General features: G+C 38.8%; 1 protein-coding gene across 1 annotated transcript in view; it reads right to left on the bottom strand.

The window, feature by feature from the left end:
• Positions 1-2493: 2493 nt before the first annotated feature.
• The window catches only part of LOC128704246 (uncharacterized), a 135712-nt gene continuing 113569 nt past the window's right edge, over positions 2494-24636 (bottom strand). Inside the window, exon 7 of the mRNA XM_070096019.1 lies at positions 2494-13646. Within this exon, the coding sequence (XP_069952120.1) occupies positions 13540-13646 (107 nt within the window). The 3' untranslated portion in view covers positions 2494-13539. The remainder of the gene's footprint in view (positions 13647-24636) is intronic.

Genomic DNA, 24636 nt, shown 5'->3' with positions numbered 1-24636 from the left:
TTGGCAACTTGCTGCCAATCCCAGATGCGGTCTGCTGGTGGGTTCTGGACATTGAAAGGTGGTTGTGGTTGTGCAGGTTGTGGTTGTGGATGTTGTGGGAGTGTGGGGGTGGTTGAGGGTGGTTGTGGCTGTGCTGAGGTTGCAGCATGGGTAGTAGTGTGGCCCACTGCTGATGCCACATGACTCATGCCACCACCATCACCTGCTGCCCTATGCACATTACACATCCCCATTGTAACAATATCGTCATCTTCACTCTCAGGTCGTGGTGTAGGGCCACAGGATGTACTCTGAGATTTACCCTTTTGCCTTGGTAGGGCATATGGCACACTACCAGAACACATGCTGCGTAATACATACTGCCATTTCACTGGTGAATATTACCCCTCACTGTTGCAACTCGAGCTGCTTTCAATAACTTGGAAATCACTATCATTATCACTTTCACTGCTCAGATCCGAGTCCTGTAGACGGGGAAATAGTTTCCTCTTTCATCCTGGTACAGGTGAATGTGAATGAGACGGCCCAGCACCAGAGGTGGAAGGTTGAGGGTCATCTGAGTTTTCGTCACTAATTATTTTATCCTGGGCACTGCTTTTGGTCACATCCTCTTGAAAACCATGGAATTCACTTTCACTGGCACTTCCATCGGTGTTAGAACTATCACTTGGGAACAGAAGACCTCCAATTTATCACTTGGGAACAGAAGACCTCCAATTTGGCAAGGAGTGAGGCACTTCTTACTGTGAGGCATGGTGAACAAGGATTACCAAGATGGCATTCCCCCAATGCACCACCGAGTCCCCGATTTTTTTCACAGGGCGCACACCCACCATGCAGACCCATTCTCTCACATGTAGGCCTACCAGCTTTCTCCCACTTGATTTGAAGCCGCTAGAATTTGTGTATTAATACATTGGAAACATTAGCTCGTAAGACGTATATACGACCGAAACAGTCAAAGGGTTAAACTATCCAAATGTAGATCTACGTTAGTACTGCTAGCTCTCCTAGAGCAAACAGTGTGGCAAACACCAGGGATTCACTGATGTCATGTATTAAAACTCCCCTCTTAAGAGGAAAATGATGTTGACCCAAAGTTTAGTGGCTGAGAGATGGATGTGGCCACAAGTGGTCGAGGAAATATCAAAAACCTCGATAATAACCCATGTGCAACATTTGTGTAACATCCTTTCAATTTTGGTACCACTGGTATTGTCATCCTGCCAGAATGTCCTGTAACCTATGCCCTAAGTAGAGAGAAATAATTCTGGAACATGTGTAATGCGTATTTGGCCGGCTGGCCAACTGACTTTGGCTGTCTCTCTGTCTGTATCTGTCTCTGTGTCTATATCTCTGTCTTTGTCTACTCTCTCTCTCTCTCACATGTACAAGTACAGTTATTATAGTGTAAATTACCTAGGATAACTCAAAAATTCCAGGCAAAGTGCTATACAGTGCTTGAGGATGTAAGGCATAATAAGCATGACTGGCAAGTAATACAGATTTTCACTTGATGAGGAATCAGACATGACAACTCTGCATTGTGTGTAATACCTGTTGGTTTACAAGCCGCTCTCTGAGACAGTGACAAGCAGACGGAAAGACAGACACACACAGGCAGACAAAAAGACAGACACACACATGCAGATAGAAAGACAGACACACACAGGTAGACAGAATGACAGATAAGCAGCTAGACAGACAGATAGACAGACAGACATACATGTTTGTGTAACAGTGAAAACAAATAAAGCCAGGATTCCCTGGAGCAGTGCACCATCATCAAGTGTCACTCATCATAACACCATGCTTAAAGGAGTTTCATATATACTCCAGCATGTCTAAAACACTGCTGAGACTTATAAATATTTTGTATATATTTCTGGACAATAGTAAATGACCAAGGCAGGTGAAAACGTTCACCTTTCAGTGTGTTTGTGAATATTTGAGTACTATTTCAGTACCTAATATTAGTGTCAAAACAAATATTGGCTATGAAATCACAAGAACTACTATAAATTGTAATTATCAGAACATAAAAATTATAAATTAAAGTAAAAATGAGAAAAAAGAGTATATCGGCAACACTTCTGCAAGTGGCAGTACTCCATGGTGCCGTCAGGTGATACTGTATTCAGAATGCTGGCAGTGAAAATGTAGATCTACGTTTGGACAGTTTAAAGGTTAAAAGTGAGTAACAGGGCAATTCACTTTACAGGGGTTGCCTGGAACCTAACCCGCTGTATAACTGGAACTCTCCTGGAAGTGAAATCGGATAAGAAATACTGCTTTTGTCGATGGTGCCTCTGATCATAACATGGGTGTCTATGGATAGATTGTTACAAACAATTTCCAGGAATGCATCTTAATTTGTGTGTGAGGGTTCAATTGTGTACAATTTTTTTTTTACACTTTGCCTATGTTTAAAAATCGTAATTTGGTGAATGTCACTCTACTACCTTAGATTAAAGGTTGAGAATGAAATGAAAATTTATATGGTTTTAATTTATTGAATAATCTGTTATTAATCTACTATTTACAAAGTAAATTACAAACATAACTACACACAGAAATCTGAATGGTAACATAGGTACTTCTGGAATGTGGGCTCATAATTACAATAATTCCCAAAGTGTTGGCCCATGTGGTGGTAAAAGTAGAAGCCATCATACTCAAGATTTAATGACTAAATGTTGATTCTCAGTTAGCAATGTTATCAGCCACTTTCATAGGATGATTTACCTGTGAGCACCAGTCCGAACTGCAGAAAAATTTTGCATTGGAGTCACAAAAGTTATAAGATGGCCTAAAAACAAAAAAAATAAATAAATAAATAAACAATTGATCCATTCCATCATCCTCAAGAGAATGTTTCATAAATTAAGGAAGCTTTAATTCCACTGCCATTATTTAGCATTTACTGGTAATATGTATATATACTGAAACCTATTTTACCAACAAACATTTGTACTTTTCAATGATTTTCACCATTATGTAAAGTATGTGTTTATATTACTTTTCTGATATTGAATAATGCTCTACAGCAGCGTAACACTTGCTAAAAAATATAAAGTTGAAAAGTGTTAACAGTATTGTAACATGAAGACTAATTTACCAGTTACTTATTGTAGACTATGGCAGGTATCACAAACAACTGCAACACTGATCCTCATAAAATTGAAGTGTATGAAAACTTTTATCACCAAAGTTAAAAGTATGTGAAATTACGTATCACTTATGGTATTTTATTAATTCATAAAGACACAAAATCTTTTTTAAATGCCTAATAGTATTTCCAAATAATTAAAGTATATGTAAATACAAATTATTTCAGTGCCAAGGGAACATCTAACAGTATATTGTGCATTACACACTGATCTCTAATGAAAACTGTAAAAAATAAATATGAATGTTAAATTCTGGGACATATCAAGCCCATACATCATTTCCAACTTGAGGAAATCATTTATTACTTCTAATATAGTACAAAAGAATTGGGCACACTCCCCAGTGTGACCCACAAACAGATTCATTTGCTATCACCAAAGCACCATTGTGCATGTCTCTGCAGCTGGTGTTTGACTAGGGTTCAACTAAGGTTGACCGAGTTCACAAGCTACACCGAATATTAGTACAACAGCCACATCAAATGGTTGGTGAATGTCAACAGTGAAACAAACATAATATGATTTCAAATACACTAATGGAATTCTATACCAAGAGCACATTTTTAATTTCTTATGACATAATGTTGATTAATTATGTCAAGTCTTAGACTTGTAGAATGAACATCCACCGTACTTTTGTCCCACTGAACTGATACAGTTAAACAGTCATGCATTCAGTCTCACAGATAAGAATACATGTACAATGTACACCTGTCACTCATACACACTGATGATCCTAACTGCATGTGACACGGTACATGCCATGAGTTTGAAAAACAAGTTTCCTATAAATATCTGTAATGGCATCCTGAGTACACCATTGTTAATGTATTATAATAACTTACAAAATTTTCATTTATAAACTTCTGGCATAAGGAAAACTAAAGATATAATGAGATCTTAAAATAAAGAGTCTTTACTACACTGTTCTTGGTGAAAAGTATCTGACTGGAGTAAATATTTATTCTGACAAGAATTTATATAATTTTTTTGAGTGTTTGCTTCAGAAAATCCTTTACACTTGGTCAATACATTTGTATACAAAAATGTGACTTCGAATAATGTTGTACATAGTACTCTCTACCTAACACTTAGGAATAAAAAAATAATTTATATGAAATTATTTTCAGCTTTGGAGTACAGTACATGTGACTCAGAGCACTTGAAAATATAGGCCAAAATAAATCAAATTCTCCTGTTCTGAACTTAATCCTACAGTCATACAATGCTATTAAACCAATGCAGAAAAAAGCTATTTAACAAGTGTCCAAGACAATGGATACACTGGTAGGAAAGATATGTGGGAAAGGTGTTTGTGCAAGTCACCAGGCTCTGTGCAGCCCAGAACCATACATGCAGAGAGATATTACTCTACTATATGTAAACCCTAACCAATTCAAGAACCTTTTACAAAACTGTCTTAATTTTCCTATTACAATGTAGAGATATGTACTGTAGAAAATAAACATTCATATGCATTCCTGCTTAATGTTTCAGACACAGATGAAGACGTTTAATCATGATAAACTGGAGTACTGGCATGCCTCTGGCAAGAAGTGTTCGAATGAATAATGGTAAAAGTGTTTCTTCTTTTGGGTCACCCTACCTCGATGGAAAATGGTCAGTGTGTTAAAAAAAAATTCATGTGAAACTATACTTCTTGGTTACTTTGTGCTCTTCGTCTCACTGTAAAGTGTTTCTAAAGCACTAACATTTTCATGCAGAAATACCTATCATAATGGTGCCTCATTATACGCTTGAAGATACAGAATACATCACTGTTGTAAAATTTTGTAACATTAAAACTCAGAGTTTTGAAGGATGGCAAGATATTAACAGATTAAATTGTTAAAGTTATAATAATTTATACTAGAACCAGGAGGGTAAAGCAATAAAATTCAAATATGAGTATGAAAGGATACATACAAAGAATGATGTGGGTCAGTTACATTTCTTCAACAAGAATAACAAGGAATGATGAATCTGAAACATGAATACTGAAGTAATCAGTAAAATAATACGGAATTTACAATGTAGTATCATGCAATGCATCCAACTACTATGTATAACAAGACACCTGAGATGTGTAGCTTCCATGAATAATAAACATGCAGTATAAATAGTAAGGGGAGAAAGAAAAATGGAACAACTTCATTCACTTTATTAACCCTGGAGAAATAGTAACCCAGGATAACCCAAGAGCCAGCAGGGCTTATTTTCCCTAGGATGCAACCCATAACCATCTCTAACACCTGGGAACCTATTTAATTTCAGGGAACAAGTATTAGTGATGTAAAAGACTAGGCATTACATTTAGTTTCCATCCATGTCCTTTTGTTGTTGCTTGTTGATTTTGAAATTAAAACTTGAGAATGGTGGAGTACTGCAGTAGGCCTACAGGCCCATGCTAAGCATTTCTAACTCATTTCAAACTGCCCTACTCATGTACCTTTCTATCCTGTTATAATACCTGCCCAAAGTTGTTGCCTTAGTGATGCTACTTGAGTGTATTATGCTACTGAAGCAAGAATTATGGATAGTTTTAAAAATAGGTTGGAGAGACATGCGAGTGGGTGCGAGTTATATCTGCTAAGCATGGACCTATAGGTTGCTGCAGTGCTCCACTATCATGAGGAAAATAGTGATGATATCCTACTGAGCCTAATTGGATGTAGTGAAGTTCAGAGTCAGAGTACATGTAGCTAAAAAGTTGCATAATTTTACCTTAAATTCTGGTATAATTTGACCTTGACTTCAGTGAGAGCATTACTGTGGCTCTATTGGGCTGAGGTAAATGAATGTGGATGGCTCTCTTGTCAGCATTAAACACATGCCAGGCTTGTAGCCACCCTCAGAAATAATTTTCTCCAGCTCTGCAGAGAAATTTTTTTGTGGGAGCATGGTCAGTCATCGACACACTTTCCCACTACACTTGATATTATGCAGTAAACCATGTACTTTAAAACTGCTATGCTCATTGCTGATTGGATAACTAAAGCGTAAAGAACATTTATCAGTGCTCAGTAATAACCCACATTGAGACAAACTCAGAAGATTAATTGATCTGTATATTTTAATTCCCCTTAGTTAGTAGGTTGGTAGACAGCAACCGCCCAGGGAGGTACTACCATCTTGCCAAGTGAGTGTAAAACGGAAGCCTGTAATTGTTTTATACGATGGAAGGATTGCTGGTGTCTTTCTTCTGTCTCATAAACATACAAGATTTCAGGTAAGTCTTGCTACTTCTACTTACAATTAGGTCACACTACACTTGCATATTTTTTTTTTTTTTCAACAAGTCGGCCGTCTCCCACCGAGGCAGGGTGACCCAAAAAAGAAAGAAAATCCCCAAAAAGAAAATACTTTCATCATTCAACACTTTCACCACACTCACACATTATCACTGCTTTTGCAGAGGTGCTCAGAATACAACAGTTTAGAAGCATATACGTATAAAGATACACAACATACCCCTCCAAACTGCCAATATCCCAAACCCCTCTTTTAAAGTGCAGGCATTGTACTTCCCATTTCCAGGACTCAAGTCCGACTATATGAAAATAACCGGTTTCCCTGAATCCCTTCACTAAATATTACCCTGTTCACACTCCAACAGATCGTCAGGTCCCAAGTATCATTCGTCTCCATTCACTCCTATCTAACACGCTCATGCACGCTTGCTGGAAGTCCAAGCCCCTCGCCCACAAAACCTCCTTTACCCCCTCTTTCCAACCCTTTTGAGGACGACCCCTACCCCTCCTTCCTTCCTCTATAGATTTATATGCTTTCCATGTCATTCTACTTTGATCCATTCTCTCTAAATGACCAAACCACCTCAACAACCCCTCTTCTGCCCTCTGAGTCTTGCTGTATAGTCCTTGTGGCTTAGCGCTTCTTTTTGATTATAATAATAATTCTGCCCTCTGACTAATGCTTTTATTAACTCCACACCTTCTCCTAATTTTCTGCATAATATTTACACCACACATTGCCCTTAAACAGGACATCTCCACTGCCTCCAACCGTCTCCTCGCTACTGCATTTGCCACCCAAGCTTCACTTGCATATACAAGCATATATATATATATATACACACACCCCTCTGGGGTTTCTTCTATTTTTTTACTAGTTCTTGATCCGGTTTATTTCCTCTTATCTCCATGAGGGAAGTGGAACAGAATTCTTCCTCCATAAGCCATGCATGTCGTAAGAGGTGACTAAAATGCTGGGAGCAAGGGGCTAGTAACTGCTTCTCCTGTATACATTACTAAAGTTAAAAGGAGAAACTCCCTTTTCTTTTTAGGTCACCCTGCCTCGGTGGGATATGGCCAATTTGATGAAAAAACAAAAAAAATTTGTTTTTTCATCTTCTGAGATCCTCTTCAGAAGATCCCAGAAGGGAATCGTAATACATGTATACAGATCAGTTAATCTTCTCAGAATTTCTGTCTCCATGAGAGTTATTATTGATCATTGCCGATTGTTAATTCTCTAACACTAAATGCCTCGCACTGCCTCCATGACAGTTGCACCATCTTTAAGCATATCTGTCACTTCAATTTTTTTTGCAAAACAGGCCAAGTTTTACATTTAAACTTTATAGTACCTTCAGCATCACTGATATTCATTTTCGGTGCCATGATTAATATTCAGAGGCTTGATGGGGTGATTATTATTATATAATCATAGCCAAGCACTAAACCCATAAGGGTCTAAGATGGGGTGATGAACACAGAAGTGTGATGTAGAACCCATCTGCAAGGCATCTGACAGCATGGCCTTCCTTTAAAACAAAGGCTTTATTCCAAGTGTTGAGGGACAACATCCCACTCCACAATCAAGTCTGATTTCACACGAAACATTATTTTCCCAAACTTTACCATTAAGGGTAATCTTAAACAAAGTTTAATTAGTGATAAACAGCACTAAAAACATGATATGCAGTAGTGAAAAAATGTAAGGGATACCCTTCTCTCACACACAGTGAGACTAAGAGTGTGAATGAGTGAGCTTGTGCGCGCTCGTCTATATGTGGATGCGGGGATCAATTTACAGCTAATGTGTGTGTGTGTGTTATATACACACATACGCATTATATAAAGCCTCTCCTCACTTAACGATGGAGTTCCATTCCTAAGACCATGTTGGTAAGTGAATTTGTCCCTATTATTATTATTATTATTATAATCAAAAAGAAGCACTAAGCCACAAGGGCTATACAGCGCTGCAGGGTAGGGAAGGAAGCGAGGGTATTGGATGGCAGAAGGGAGGAGGGATGATCAGTAGGTTACAGAAAACAGCGGGGCAGGGGATAGTACGGGGGTAGAGGGTAGCAAGAGATTGAAGTAGAAAGGGCTGAAGGTATCAGAATTTGTGAAGTAAGTCAGTTGTTGTCAAAAAGTCAATGAGAGAGTCCGGATGAAAGGTGGGTCCATCAGCGAGAAGGGAATGTAAAGAGAGAGCAGCGGAGCGAAGATGACGACGGAGGTAGAATTTGTCCCTAAGTGAGGAGCATAGTATAATGGTAGTGGTTTGTGTTAACCATCTTTGATATTGTTTTAATGTCAACCTTGCACCATTTATAACATTTCTGGTATATTTTTAAATGTTTATACAGTAGTGTACTGTATATTGTAATAAACAGAATAGACTAAATCAGCTCTAATATATATTATTTAGGTATGCATACTGGTCAGAGAGCCCATCGTAAGTCCGAGTCATCAGTAAACAAGTATGTCGCTAAGTGAGGAGAGGGTGTATATATCTATATTTTCAATGAGCCAGCCACATCCCGCTGAGGCAGGGTGACCAAAAAAGAAAAACGAAAGTTATTCTTTTTAAATTTAGTACAATTTATACAGAAAAAGGGGTTACTAGGCCCTTGCTCTTGCCATTTTAGTTGCCTCTTATGACATGAATGGCTTAAGGAGGAAGAATTCTGTTCCACTTCCTCATGTTAAGAATATAAATATAGATGTAATTTTAATACATCGGCTGTCTCCCACTGAAGCAGGGCAACTCAGAAAGAGAACACTTTCCCCATCATTCACATATAATCAATGTCTTTGCTGAGGCACTCAGATACAACAGTTTAAATGTCACTCCAAATAATCAATTTTCCAAACTCCTCCTTTGAAGTGCAAGCATTGTGCTTCCCACCTCCAGGACTCAAGTCTGGCTAACTAGTTTCCTTGAATCCCTTCACAAAATATTACCCTGCTCACATCCCAACAGCTCATCAGGTCCCAAAAACCATTCAACTCCATTCACTCCTATCTAACATGCTCACACATGCCTGCTGCATGTCCAAGCCTCTTGCACACAAAACCCCTTTTACCCTCCTTTTCTAGGATGACCCCAACACCACCCCTGCCAAATGAGTGCAAAACAGAAACCTGTATTTGTTTTATATGATGGTATGAGTGCTGGTGTCTTTTTTCTGCCTCATAAACACACAAGTTAACAAATATATCTTGCTACTTTTACTTACAATTAGGTTACACTACACAAGTATGAACACATTTATGTATACACACTTGTTTGAGTTTCCTTAGATTTTTTCTTAATAGTTCTTGTTCTTATTATTTCCCTTTCATATCCATGGGGAAGTGGAATAAGAATCTTTCCTCTGTAAGCTATACGTGTTGTAAAAGTCAACTAAAATGCCAAAAGCAATGGGCTAGTAACCCATCTTCCTGTACAACTTACTAAAAACGAAAAGAAGTAAACCTTTTTCAACAAACCAGCCATATTCCACCGAGGCAGGGTTACCTAAAAGAAAAATGAAGGTTTCTCTTTTTAAATTTGGTAATGTATACAGGAGAAGGGGTTACTTGCCCCTTGCTCCTGGCATTTTAGTCACCTCTTACGACATGCATGGCTTACACACGTTGTTTATAGAGGAAGAATTCTCCAAGGGATACCAGGTATATCTTGCTACTTCTACTTACACCTAGGTCACACTACACATGCATGTACACGCATATCTATACATACCCCTCTGTGTTTTCTTCTATGTTCTTAATAGATCTTGTGTTTGTTTATTTCATCTTATCTCAATGGGGAAGTAGAACAGAATTCTTCCTCCATAAGCTATGCATGTTGTAAGAGGCGACTAAAATGCCAGGAGCAAGGGGCTAGTAACCCTTTCTCCTGTATATATTACTAAATTTAAAAGGAGAAACTTCCATTTTTCCTTTTGGGCCACCCTGCCTTGGTAGGCTATGGCCAGTTTGCTGAAAATAAGTTACTGGTTTAGGTATTTACTATACTGTACTTTATACTGCTATTCTAGAATGTACCCTTTCTACTTATAAAAGAATGTTTACTGTAAAACTGATGGGGCGTTATGCTGGCAGCAGCCTCATACATCTCATGTTTGTTGGGTCTCTTGAAATCATCATTTTCCCTTGTGCTTGATTTAATCTTGTTTTGTTCATCATGGCCTAGGTGTATAGTAGGCTATACCATCTAGATTTGTGGAAGTACATTCTACAATGTTTGCACAATGACAAAATCGTTAAACGACGCATTTCTCAGAATGTATCCCTGTATGTGTGTGTATGTACAAGGGGCTTGGATATACAGCAAGCATGTGTGACCATGTTAGACAGGAGTGGAGACATATGGTTTTTGGGACCTGATGAGCTGTTGAGTGTAAGGTAATATTTTGTGAATGAATTCAGGGAAACCAGTAATCCAGATTTGAATCCTAGAGGTGGAAAGTACAATGCCTGCACTTTAAAGGAGGGGCTTTGGATATTTGCTGGTTTGAGGGGACATCTGAACTGTTGCATCTGCATGCTTCTGGCAAGACAGTGATAGTGTGAATGATGGTGAAAGTGTTTCCTTCTTGGGTCACCCTGGCTTGGTGGGAGATGACCAGTATAATGGGGAGGGAGCGAGGAAAAAAAAAAAAGGTAGTAGGTTGGTAGACAGCAACCATCCAATAAGATACTGCCATCCTACCAAATGAGTGTGAAATGGAAACTTGTAATTCTGCACAATGGTAGGCTTGCTGGTGTCTTTTCTTTCTGTCTCATAAATATGCAAGATCACAGTTACGTAACATCTTGTTGCTACTTATACTACGGTCATACTACATATACATGTACATGTATACACATGCTCATCGAGTTTTCTTCTATTTTTTTAATAGTTCTTCTTATTTATTTCATCTCCATGAGGAAGCAGAAAAAATCTTTGTTCCATAAGCCATGCATGTTGTAAAAGGTGACTTAAATCCCAGGAGTAAGGAGCTAGTAACCCCTTCTGTATAAATTACTAAATGTAAAAAGAAGAAAAATCTCCTAGTTTTCTTCTTTTTCAGGTCACCTTGCCTCAGTGTGATATGGCCAGCACATTGAAGAAAGAAAACAAATTTTAACAGTTATATTCAGAGAGTTATGTTTGCTGGGGTTGAGTCTCAGCTCCTCACCCTGCCTTTTAAACTACATTCACTGGCAGGTCTTGTCATACTTACTCTTGAAACTGTGTAATAAGTTTGCCACCACCACTTTATCAAAGTCACTAAAAAACAGGCTAATTGAGAGGCAAGAAACAAGTGCTTAGGGATGCAGCTGGAAGTTGAAGACAAACATGAGCTTCAGGGATATCAGGAAGTATTTCTCCAGTCTCAAAGTGGAATGATCTCAATGAAAAAGTGGTGGAAGCAGGCTCCATACATAGTTTTGAGAGCAGGTATGACAGGGCCCACATGGCCAGAAGTTAATCTGGCAAAAATGAAGTTGAGAGGCAGGGCATGGAGCTAGGGCTCCACCCCTGCAATTACATATGAGTATATACATACTGTACATACATACATAAACAGTGAGGGAGTATGAGAACCTCTTGAGTTTTTGGGGCTGGAGCATCAAGCAGGTTGTGTGACTATGTTTGATAGTAGTGAATGGTTACAAGTGATTTTTTGTGTTATTGGAGAGAACATGGTAGTTTTTATGAAGGAATTCAGAGAAATCAGTTAGCTGGGCTTGAGTTCTAGAGGTGGGAATGGCAGTACCTCCACTCTGAAGGAGGGGTGAGGATGTTGCAGTCGGTAAAATACAATTTGAAAGTATTGGACACAATAAGTCAAAACACAAGCCAGCAGTATGAATAATTAACAGTAGGACTTATTTTGTATAAATTTAAATTATTTGTAAAGTCTTAACATTTCAGGTGAATATCCAACAAGGGTAAAAAATACTGTACAAGACTGGCCACTTGTAATTTCTATGTTAAGGAACGCTGACAAACTGCCACTTACAATAAATATTTGTAGTGTGTTGTGACAAATAACAAACTAGCTCGATCCCTTGATAATGCCTTGTGTAAGACATAAAATAGTTCTTCAAATATGATTTTGGTGTATTTTTAAGAAATCTTCATACTTAATGCATAATAATTTTTCTATTAATTTCGTCTGTATGGTAAAACAGGAGACTTCTAATACAGTCAAACAAGATCAGATTTTAACAAGGTTTACAATATTCACAGGCACAGATACCTAAAATGCAGAGAAATCATACAGATTTTATGTTATGAAGGATGAAGAAAATGTTACCTCATTTTGGATTTATGTTAAATCCAAATGGCTCTTCAAGACACTCTTTATTAAACTAATGTTTATATTTCATGTGTATTTGTTGGTCTTAGTCATGCTTAATTTATGATCTTATTCCCCTAAAGCCTTAACTTGGTTTAAACCAGTGCTCCTGGGCACTCTACCCAACCAACCTGTAAGTCAGTTACATATCACAGCTTCAAGCCAAAATAATCCACCAAAATATTGTGAAATAATATGGCTCTCCATTATCCAACTGAGTACATTCAAAATTACCTACAACTGTTATGATTAGATATAATTCTGAGAATTTCATGAAAGAACATCACCTATAATTCAAATTAATTACTTTAACATTTCAAGATAACTGGGCTGATAATCATGTTTTTACTTCACTGTAGTACATATATAAAAGAAAAAAAATAATAAAAATTACTGTAGTTAAACATTGTAATAAACTGTTTTTTCTATGCACACCTATGTTACTTAGTGACATCATACATCTTATTTCCAAAACAAGTCTTACAGTCACATGATAACAGCAGTTTTGTTTGGAAGCATGCTAGCTACAAATCATTTCTATGGTACTGGCAGCCTTGTAAGGAGCCAATTCTGAAACCACAGCTGTAAGTCAGTAACCACTTATAATGGCACACGTTAGTATTTCAATGAAGTGACCATACATTTATCTTTTGGAATTTATTGTCAGAGACTAGTTACAATATTGATTTACATTATTATGTGGTTTCAGAATTGATGCCAAAATCTGATGTGTGGAGGTTTATGTCCCTCACATTATGGCTGCTGCTATCTCTTATCAAACACCACAGGTTTGAACTCTCCTCCTGAATTGAGACTTCTTCCACCCAAAGCTGCCGTCCCATCACGACCAATATATAATTGTAGACCTGAAGCTGAAAAAAAATACAGGAATTTTTAAGACAAGGCATTTTTCTACACGCGGGACACCTTTTCTCACATGGAACGGAGGGAAGGGGGCGAAATGTTTTGGATAATGAAATACCCAACTTTAGTTACTTAACTTAAACAAAATAAAATATTCAAAACATAAGGAAAGGAATCTACCTACTGAATACAATACAGGGTACATTCTATGAGGCTTCTATTATACAACATGGTCATTATATGAGGATTACACACATTAAGTAACTCTGTACTACTTGATCAAATTATTTTATGTCCTCATGCTTCAGGCCTACTTCTAAGAAAATTTAAGTGGGCAAGCAAGTTAAGAGTATTTTACTAATCACAAATAAAAATAAAAACAAACAATATATGCTCATTTATTAATCAGTCAGTTTGAAATGTATTTTATTCTTTACAAATAAAACATATTTAATGAAATGAACTTTTTGGTGTACTGATGTTATATATTATCATCCACCAGTCAGTTTGTTTCTCAAATATTGAAGTATCCCTGTACAATAGTTTTTTCATAAATGGGAATTTCAATATGTGTTAACTTGGAGATCATTGTACCTTCACTATTGCACTCACAAAAATGCTACTGCAGTCAGATGAAGGTCAATTAAGCTGCTCCAACTCACATTCAAGCCAAATGAGTAGTCTACTGTTTGCACCAACTCTATCATTGCTATATAATTAAGCAAGCACAGAAGCCCTCGACTTAACAGACTTAAAGGAAGGGATGGGTGGGAAGTGATAACTGATTGTGGTAGGCAGAGATACTATTATAGCAATAAGAATTAATTAAAAAACCAGCATATTTTTTCCATTACTTCCAATTCAACTGACCCAGTGAATTCTATCCTGTATTTCTGAAGTCCCTTAAATCGAGGTTTGTTAAATTGTGGTTTTACTGTATTTTAACCTTGTGAGGAAATATATGTATATCATTTGAGCAATATTATTTCACTTTATTAAGCAGGCAATTTTTTGGTGCATGGGCAACTACTCACCCAGTTAACATGTTAGAAGTAGGCCATTATGCTTGCCTCAAACACTAGTCAATATGTACTATGTAAATAATTTATACTTTATACCACAGACTACACCTTCACAATACAACTTTACCATTAGTTTTCTATGGTGTTCACACAGATATCTAAATCCTTTACTTTTTTAATCCCCAGTTCTATTTCTAAAAAATGCATTTTTGATTTTTACCACTCAATTTTCCTTCATTTAATAAATAAAACTTACTTTTTTCTATTATTAGGGAGGAATAGGAGCCTTGCCTGTGTATTATTATTATTAATAATATAGTCAGATTAAAAGCTATACTCATGAGGGTTAATCAGCACTGCACAAGGAAGAGGCTGATGGCAGTGGGAATGAGAGAGAAGTGTCACGGGTGAGCAAAAAGCAAGATGATGTAACAAACAAATACATGAAACAATTTCAGTTAGTCACAGAAAACATGCCCTGCATGACAGCAAAGGAAGAGGAAAAGTTAATGAAGATATATTAGATACGTCAAACTGATATGGCTAATCCCACCCTATTCTGTGCTTTGTTTGCAACTGTGTTATTATGATTTTGCAAGTCATGATATGACTATTTTTGCAGTGTGATGCTAAGTAGCTTCCATTCAATTATTGTGTCTATTATTTTTTTTATCTATTTGTAGCTACAGGAGTAGAACTACTCATGGGATCTTGTCTTCAGTAGCTAATTCACCATATCTTTATTGTTTTAATTTGTAATGGCTGTAGCACCTACTACCCTCACTTTTTATCCTTTCCACTATTCAACTATGTACTCTGGAGATGGGGAAGGCAAAAGGAAGAAGGGGGAGACAAAACGAGGAAGGGGAAAGGCAATAGGAGAGAGGAAGAGGGAGTCAAGAGGATGGAGGAAGAGGGAGGAGATACAAAAGGAGAGACAGGGAAGGAGAGAGCGGTAAGGCCAAGAGGGAGGAGGTTACGGCAGAGGCTACAGAGCAAGAGGGAGAGGAGGAGGAAATGATGCCAGAGATGATAATGATAAAGCCAAAGATGATCAAAAAAAAAAAAAAAGAGGAAAATGAGCAAGAAAAAGACAGGATGAAAAGGAAGCTGAAGAAAAAGAATAAAAGACTTTCTAGTATCCTTTTGGCTAATCTTTTTTTTCTCCATTTACGGCTGTGTCCTGTTTTTTTTTTATAAGGGTACTGTACTAATTTCTCTTTTATCTATTCTCTTGTGCCTTTTAATGACCTTATACAGTAGGGCACCACTTATATGGCAGGTTAGGTTCCAGGCTACTGCTGTAAAGCAAATCACTTATTTTCACTTTTAAATGCATGTAAATACCTAATAACATGTTTACAATATCACATATTACATTAGCAATAGAGTGGACCCTCAACCAGCGATATTAATCCATTCCTGAGAGCTCATCGTTAATCGAAATAATCGTTAGTCAAGTTAATTTTCCCCATAAGAAATAATGGAAATCAAATTAATCCGTGCAAGACACCCCAAAGTATTGAAAAAAAAAATTTTTACCACATGAAATATTAATTTTAATACACACAAACTGAAGAAGACATGCACAGTTACATGACACTTACCTTTATTGAAGATCTGGTGATGACTGATGGGATGGGAGGAGGGGAGACCGTTGATCTCGTTAGTGTTTAGAAGGGGAATCCCCTTCCATTAGCACTTGAGGCAGCAAGTCTTTTTCTGGGGTTACTTCCCTTGTTCTTTTAATGCCACTAGGACCAGCTTCAGAGTCACTGGACTTCTGTCGCACAACATATCTGTCCATAGAGGCCTGTACCTCTCGTTCCTTTATCCTAAAGTGTTTCACAACATTGTTAGTGTAATAGTCACCAGCACGGCTTGCAATAGCTGTGTGAGGGTGATTTTCATCAAAAAAGGTTTGCACTTTAAGCCACTTTGCACACATTTCCTTAATCTTTGAAGTAGGCAACTTCTTCAATTTCTCTCTCCCCTCCTCCGAAGCAGTTTCCTCAGGTGTGGCCTCTTACTGTTGAAGATGATCTAGCAGCTCATCAGTGGTTTGTTCTTCATTGTCCTCCTCCACCAACTCTTCCACATCCTCCCCACTAACCTCACCAATATGAACACTAGTTCCAGGCATTTTTTCCTGTTCACCTGGGTGTTAGTCAACTGTTGTGGGTCGCATCCTGGGGGACAAGATTAAGGACCACAATGGAAATAAGTTAGACAGTCCTCGATGATGCACTGACTTTCTTGGGTTATCCTGGGTGGCTAACCCTCCGGGGTTAATCGTTTCTCGGTAATTGTTTCACGTTAAGCCACACCAACAACACTCTCTCCACATCTTCGAGTAATACAGCTGATGGTGGTGCAGCAATAACAACAGCTGACTGTGGTGCAGCAGCAGCTGCACCTTTGGCAAGAACAGCTTCCTTGATTGCCGTTTTCTTACCCACAATAGTAGCGATGGTTGATTGGGGTTTATTATACAATCTGACCAGCTCAGAGACACGCACTCCACTTTCATGCTTAGCAATGATCTCTTTCTTCATCTCCATAGTAATTCTCACCCTTTTTGCTGTAGGGTTGGCACTGGAAGCTTTCTTGGGGCCCATGGTGACTTATTTTGCAGGTGCAATCACTACAAAGGCTGTGATAATATGAAATGTTCCAGTTGTTGTATGTTTGGAAGCGACTGCGGTGGCTGGCTGGCTTGTAAACACTGACATCCAAGGGACAAGTGAGGCGCGCTCAGGCCAAAGTGGACGCGTATGGTATGGAACAAATAGCGCTGGTCGGGTTTTTAAGCGCTAGTTGAGGCAAAATTTTTGCGTTTAAATGTATCGCTAGTCAGATTTATCGTTAATCGATGCCATCGCTGGTTAAGGGTCCACTGTACAACTAGGCATAAAAAAGGTAAAAATGCTCATACAGTACAACTAAGGGTGGTCAGATGAACACATATTAAGACCTGTTCACTTTGTGTTCATGTGAGTTCATTTTGCATCATGCATATGATTGTGAAGTATTTTCTCCACAATACAAACATTGTGTACAAGTTGTCTTCATGTCGGTGCAGTAGAATAACAGCAACAATCCCATTCTCATGCAACACACCATTTTTAGAGTGAATGACGCTATGAGTGAAGGCATATGAAAGGAATATTTTTCTACAGTTACCCCGGTAATACTATCCTGTACACAGCTTCTCCAGTGTTGGACTAGCAACAACAAATTCTTGCTGTCACTCCTACAAGCTGCCTCACATTTTTATGTTAATTTGTTCTACTATGGATGTATGAATTATGTTTATATGATAAGCAGCATATTTCTTTTATGATATTTTTTCAAAATTATATATGAATTAATGAAAATGTGTCTATATAAATGTAATATATGACATTTAGAGCACTCCAGAGTGATTACAGTGGACCCCCGCATACCGTACGCATCGCAGACCCTACAATCCGCATACCGGACGCTTTGATCGCAAAAATTTGGCCTCGCATACCGCCCAAAAACCCGCTCACCGTCCTTCGTCCGAGACGCGTCCAATGTGTGGCCTGAGCCAGCCTCATATGTTCCGCCGGTGGCATTGTTTACCAGCCAGCCTCCGCGGTAACATCCAAGCATACAATCGGAATATTTCGTATTATTACAGTGTTTTCGGTGCTTTATCTGGAAAATAAGTGACCATGGACCCCAAGAAAGCTTCTAGTGCCAACCCTACAGCAATAAGGGTGAGAATTCCAATAGAAATGAAGAAAGAGATCATTGATAAGTATGAAAGTGGAGTGCGTGTCTCTGAGCTGGTCAGGTTGTACAAGAAACCCAAATCAACCATCTCTACTATTGTGGGCAACAGAAAGGCAATCAAGGAAGCTGTTCTTGCCAAAGGTTCAACTGTGTTTTCGAAACAGAGATCGCAAGTGATGGAAGATGTTGAGAGACTCTTATTGGTGTGGATAAATGAAAAACAGCTAGCAGGAGATAGCGTCTCTCAAGCGATCATAAGCGAAAAGGCTAGGAAGTTGCATGAGGATTTAATTAAAAAAATGCCTGCAACTAGTGATATGTGATTGAATTTAAGGCCAGCAAAGGTTGGTTTGAGAGATTTAAGAAGCGTAGTGGCATACATAGTGTGATAAGGCATGGTGAGGCTGCCAGTTTGGACCACAAAGCAGCTGAAAAATATGTGCAGGAATTCAAGGAGTACATAGAAAGTGAAGGACTGAAACCTGAACAAGTGTTTAATTGTGATGAAACAGGCCTGTTTTGGAAGAAAATGCCAAGCAGGACCTACATTACTCAGGAGGAAAAGGCACTCCCAGGACATAAGCCTATGAAAGACAGGCTTACTTTGTTGATGTGTTCCAATGCTACTGGTGATTGCAAAGTGAAGCCTTTATTAGTGTATCACTCTGAAACTCCCAGACCGTTCAGGCAAAAGAATGTCCTCAAGGAGAATTTGTGTGTGCTGTGGAGGGCAAACAGTAAGGCATGGGTCACTAGGGACTTTTTCTATGACTGGTTACACCATGCATTTGCCCCCAATGTGAAAGATTACCTAACTGAAAAGAAATTAGAACTTAAGTGCCTCCTGGTGTTAGACAATGCCCCTGGTCATCCCACAGACGTGGCAGAGCGACTTTATGGGGACATGAAATTCATTAACATCAAGTTTTTGCCTCCTAATACCACTCCTCTCCTGCAGCCCATGGACCAGCAGGTTATTGCAAACTTCAAAAAACTGTACACAAAAGCTCTGTTTGAAAGGTGCTTTGTAGTGACCTCAGAAACTCAACTGACTCTAAGAGAGTTTTGGAGAGATCACTTTAATATCCTCAATTGTGTAAACCTTATAGGTAAGGCTTGGGAGGGAGTGACTAAGAAGACCTTGAACTCTGCTTGGAAGAAACTGTGGCCAGAATGTGTAGACAAAAGGGATTTTGAAGGGTTTGAGGCTAACCCTGAGAGGATTATGCCAGTTGAGGAATCCATTGTGGCATTGGGAAAGTCCTTAGGGTTGGAGGTTAGTGGGGATGATGTGGAAGAGTTGGTGGAGGAGGACAATGAAGAACTAACCACTGATGAGCTGATAGATCAACTTCAACAGCAAGAGGCCAGACCTGAGGAAACTGGTTCAGAGGAGGGGAGGGAGAAATTGAAGAAGTTGCCTACTACAAAGATTAAGGAAATCTGCGCAAAGTGGCTTGAAGTGCAAACCTTCATGGATGAAAATCACCCTCACACAGCTATTGCAAGCCGTGTTGGCAACCTGTACACTGACAATGTTGTGAAACACTTTAGGGAAGTCATAAAGGAACGAGAGGTACAGGGCACTATGGACAGATATGTTGTGCGAAAGAAGTCCAGTGACTCTGAAGCTGGTCCTAGTGGCATTAAAAGAAGAAGGGAAGTAACCCCAGAAAAGGACTCGACACCTCAAGTCTTAATGGAAGGGGATTCCCCTTCTAAACACTAACACACACTCTCCCCTCCTCCCATCCCATCAATCATCACCAGATCTTCAATAAAAGTAAGTGTCATGTAATTGTGCATGCCTTTTTCAGTTTGTGTGTATTAAAATTAACATTTCATGTGGTAAAAAAAAATTTTTTTCATACTTTGGGTGTCTTGCACGGATTAATTTGATTTCCATTATTTCTTATGGGGAAAATTCATTCGCATACTGAACATTTCGCATAACAACCAGCCCTCTTGCACGGATTAAGGTCGCTATGCGGGGGTCCACTGTAACTCTTGGTGATTTCAATGTGTACCTGCATGCCAGTTACAGGCACACATAAGCACAATTGATAGAGTATATATAAAATATGCAATAACTTTAAAACACTTTAAATTTAGTGAAGTTTCCAGGCATAATTGAGAGACAAAGAGCTCATGGAAGATGTAAACAGAGTGGTGTGCGGATGCTGTAAATAGCAAATCACCATAAAGTGAAGTGCCGTAAAGTGAAGCATCATAAAGTGGGGCCCTCCTGTACTGTATATGGTTATCATGTATCTCTTCTTTGGCCCTTTTCTATTTTCCCCATATTTTTTTAATTCAGGTGTTGTCACCACAAAGCTGCTGCACATTCAAATTTTGTCCTAACATATGCCTTCTTCAGTGATTCAACGTTATGTACGATGCTAAAACAGCAGAAGTCGCTAAAGGCTATAGTGCCAGCCAGCGATAAAGTGTAGCAAGTAAGTTCAGCGATTAAGCGACAGAAAAAGGATACGAAAGTAACTTCTTCAATGTTGTTGGAGGTATATAGGGCCAGTGACAAGATATGCCGCCCTGCGTATCTTCCACCACCCTAAACCAATGCCAGCATCTCCTCCAAGGTAAGTGTAAATATTTCTTCTTTTTTTTTTTCAACAAGTTTGCCGTCTCCCACCAAGGCAGGGTGACCCAAAAAGAAACAAAATCCCCAAAAAGAAAATACTTTCATCATCATTCAACGCTTTCACCTCACTCACACATAATCACTGTTTTTGCAGGGGTGCCCAGCATACAACAGTTATATATATACGTATAAAAAAAACTGTACTTTCCATCTCCAGGACTCAAGTCCGGCCTGCCGGTTTCCCTGAATCCCTTCATAAATGTTACTTTGCTCACACTCCAACAGCACGTCAAGTATTAAAAACCATTTGTCTCCATTCACTCCTATCAAACACGCTCACGCATGCCTGCTGGAAGTCCAAGCCCCTCGCACACAAAACCTCCTTTACCCCCTCCCTCCAACCCTTCCTAGGCCGACCTCTACCCCGCCTTCCTTCCACTACAGACTGATACACTCTTGAAGTCATTCTGTTTCGCTCCATTCTCTCTACATGTCCGAACCACCTCAACAACCCTTCCTCAGCCCTCTGGACAACAGTTTTGGTAATCCCGCACCTCCTCCTAACTTCCAAACTACGAATTCTCTGCATTATATTCACACCACACATTGCCCTCAGACATGACATCTCCACTGCCTCCAGCCTTCTCCTCGCTGCAACATTCATCACCCACGCTTCACACCCATATAAGAGCGTTGGTAAAACTATACTCTCATACATTCCCCTCTTTGCCTCCAAGGACAAAGTTCTTTGTCTCCACAGACTCCTAAGTGCACCACTCACTCTTTTTCCCTCATCAATTCTATGATTCACCTCATCTTTCATAGACCCATCCGCTGACACGTCCACTCCCAAATATCTGAATACGTTCACCTCCTCCATACTCTCTCCCTCCAATCTGATATTCAATCTTTCATCACCTAATCTTTTTGTTATCCTCATAACCTTACTCTTTCCTGTATTCACCTTTAATTTTCTTCTTTTGCACACCCTACCAAATTCATCCACCAATCTCTGCAACTTCTCTTCAGAATCTCCCAAGAGCACAGTGTCATCAGCAAAGAGCAGCTGTGACAACTCCCACTTTGTGTGTGATTCTTTATCTTTTAACTCCACGCCTCTTGCCAAGACCCTCGCATTTACTTCTCTTACAACCCCATCTATAAATATATTAAACAACCACGGTGACATCACACATCCTTGTCTAAGGCCTACTTTTACTGGGAAAAAATTTCCCTCTTTCCTACATACTCTAACTTGAGCCTCACTATCCTCGTAAAAACTCTTCACTGCTTTCAGTAACCTACCTCCTACACCATACACTTGCAACATCTGCCACATTGCCCCCCTATCCACCCTGTCATACGCCTTTTCCAAATCCATAAATGCCACAAAGACCTCTTTAGCCTTATCTAAATACTGTTCACTTATATGTTTCACTGTAAACACCTGGTCCACACACCCCCTACCTTTCCTAAAGCCTCCTTGTTCATCTGCTATCCTATTCTCCGTCTTACTCTTAATTCTTTCAATTATAACTCTACCATACACTTTACCAGGTACACTCAACAGACTTATCCCCCTATAATTTTTGCACTCTCTTTTATCCCCTTTGCCTTTATACAAAGGAACTATGCATGCTCTCTGCCAATCCCTAGGTACCTTACCCTCTTCCATACATTTATTAAATAATTGCACCAACCACTCCAAAACTATATCCCCACCTGCTTTTAACATTTCTATCTTTATCCCATCAATCCCGGCTGCCTTACCCCCTTTCATTTTACCTACTGCCTCACGAACTTCCCCCACACTCACAACTGGCTCTTCCTCACTCCTACAAGATGTTATTCCTCCTTGCCCTATACACGAAATCACAGCTTCCCTATCTTCATCAACATTTAACAATTCCTCAAATTATATATATATATATATATATATATATATATATATATATATATATATATATATATATATATATATACATATATATATATATATATATATATATATATATATATATATATATATATATATATATATATATATACATATATATATATTTTTTTTTTTTTTTTTTTTTTTTTTTTTTTTTTCAACAAGTCGGCCGTCTCCCACCGAGGCAGGGTGACCCAAAAAAGAAAGAAAATCCCCAAAAAGAAAATACTTTCATCATCATTCAACACTTTCACCACACTCGCACATTATCACTGTTTTTGCAGAGGTGCTCAGAATACAACAGTCTAGAAGCATACACATATGAAGATACACAACATATCCCTCCAAACTGCCAATATCCCAAAACCCCTCCTTTAAAGTGCAGGCATTGTACTTCCCATTTCCAGGACTCAAGTCCGACTATATGAAAATAACCGGTTTCCCTGAATCCCTTCACTAAATATTACCCTGCTCACACTCCAACAGATCGTCAGGTCCCAAGTACCATTCGTCTCCATTCACTCCTATCTAACACGCTCATGCACGCTTGCTGGAAGTCCAAGCCCCTTGCCCACAAAACCTCCTTTACCCCCTCTCTCCAACCCTTTCGAGGACGACCCCTACCCCGCCTTCCTTCCCCTATAGATTTATATGCTTTCCATGTCATTCTACTTTGATCCATTCTCTCTAAATGACCAAACCACCTCAACAACCCCTCTTCTGCCCTCTGACTAATACTTTTATTAACTCCACACCTTCTCCTAATTTCCACACTCCGAATTTTCTGTAAAATATTTACACCACACATTGCCCTTAAACAGGACATCTCCACTGCCTCCAACCGTCTCCTCGCTACTGCATTTACCACCCAAGCTTCACACCCATATAAGAGTGTTGGTACTACTATACTTTCATACATTCCCTTCTTTGCCTCCATAGATAACGTTTTTTGACTCCACATATACCTCAAAGCACCACTCACCTTTTTTCCCTCATCAATTCTATGATTAACCTCATCCTTCATAAATCCATCCGCCGACACGTCAACTCCCAAGTATCTGAAAACATTCACTTCTTCCATACTCCTCCTCCCCAATTTGATATCCAATTTTTCTTTATCTAAATCATTTGACACCCTCATCACCTTACTCTTTTCTATGTTCACTTTCAACTTTCTACCTTTACACACATTCCCAAACTCTTCCACTAACCTTTGCAATTTTTCTTTAGAATCTCCCATAAGCACAGTATCATCAGCAAAAAGTAACTGTGTCAATTCCCATTTTGAATTTGATTCCCCAAAATTTAATCCCACCCCTCTCCCGAACACCCTAGCATTTACTTCCTTTACAACCCCATCTATAAATATATTAAACAACCATGGTGACATTACACATCCCTGTCTAAGACCTACTTTTACCGGGAAGTAGTCTCCCTCTCTTCTACACACCCTAACCTGAGCCTCACTATCCTCATAAAAACTCTTTACAGCATTTAATAACTTACCACCTATTCCATATACTTGCAACATCTGCCACATTGCTCCTCTATCCACTCTATCATATGCCTTTTCTAAATCCATAAATGCAATAAAAACTTCCCTACCTTTATCTAAATACTGTTCACATATATGCTTCAATGTAAACACTTGATCTACACATCCCCTACCCACTCTGAAACCT

The sequence above is a fragment of the Cherax quadricarinatus genome, chromosome 52 (assembly GCF_038502225.1).
Source record: "Cherax quadricarinatus isolate ZL_2023a chromosome 52, ASM3850222v1, whole genome shotgun sequence".
In the NCBI taxonomy this organism is placed as follows: domain Eukaryota; kingdom Metazoa; phylum Arthropoda; class Malacostraca; order Decapoda; family Parastacidae; genus Cherax; species Cherax quadricarinatus.
The sequence above is the reverse complement of the archived record's forward strand: the minus strand, read 5'-3'. Positions and strand labels throughout refer to the sequence as shown.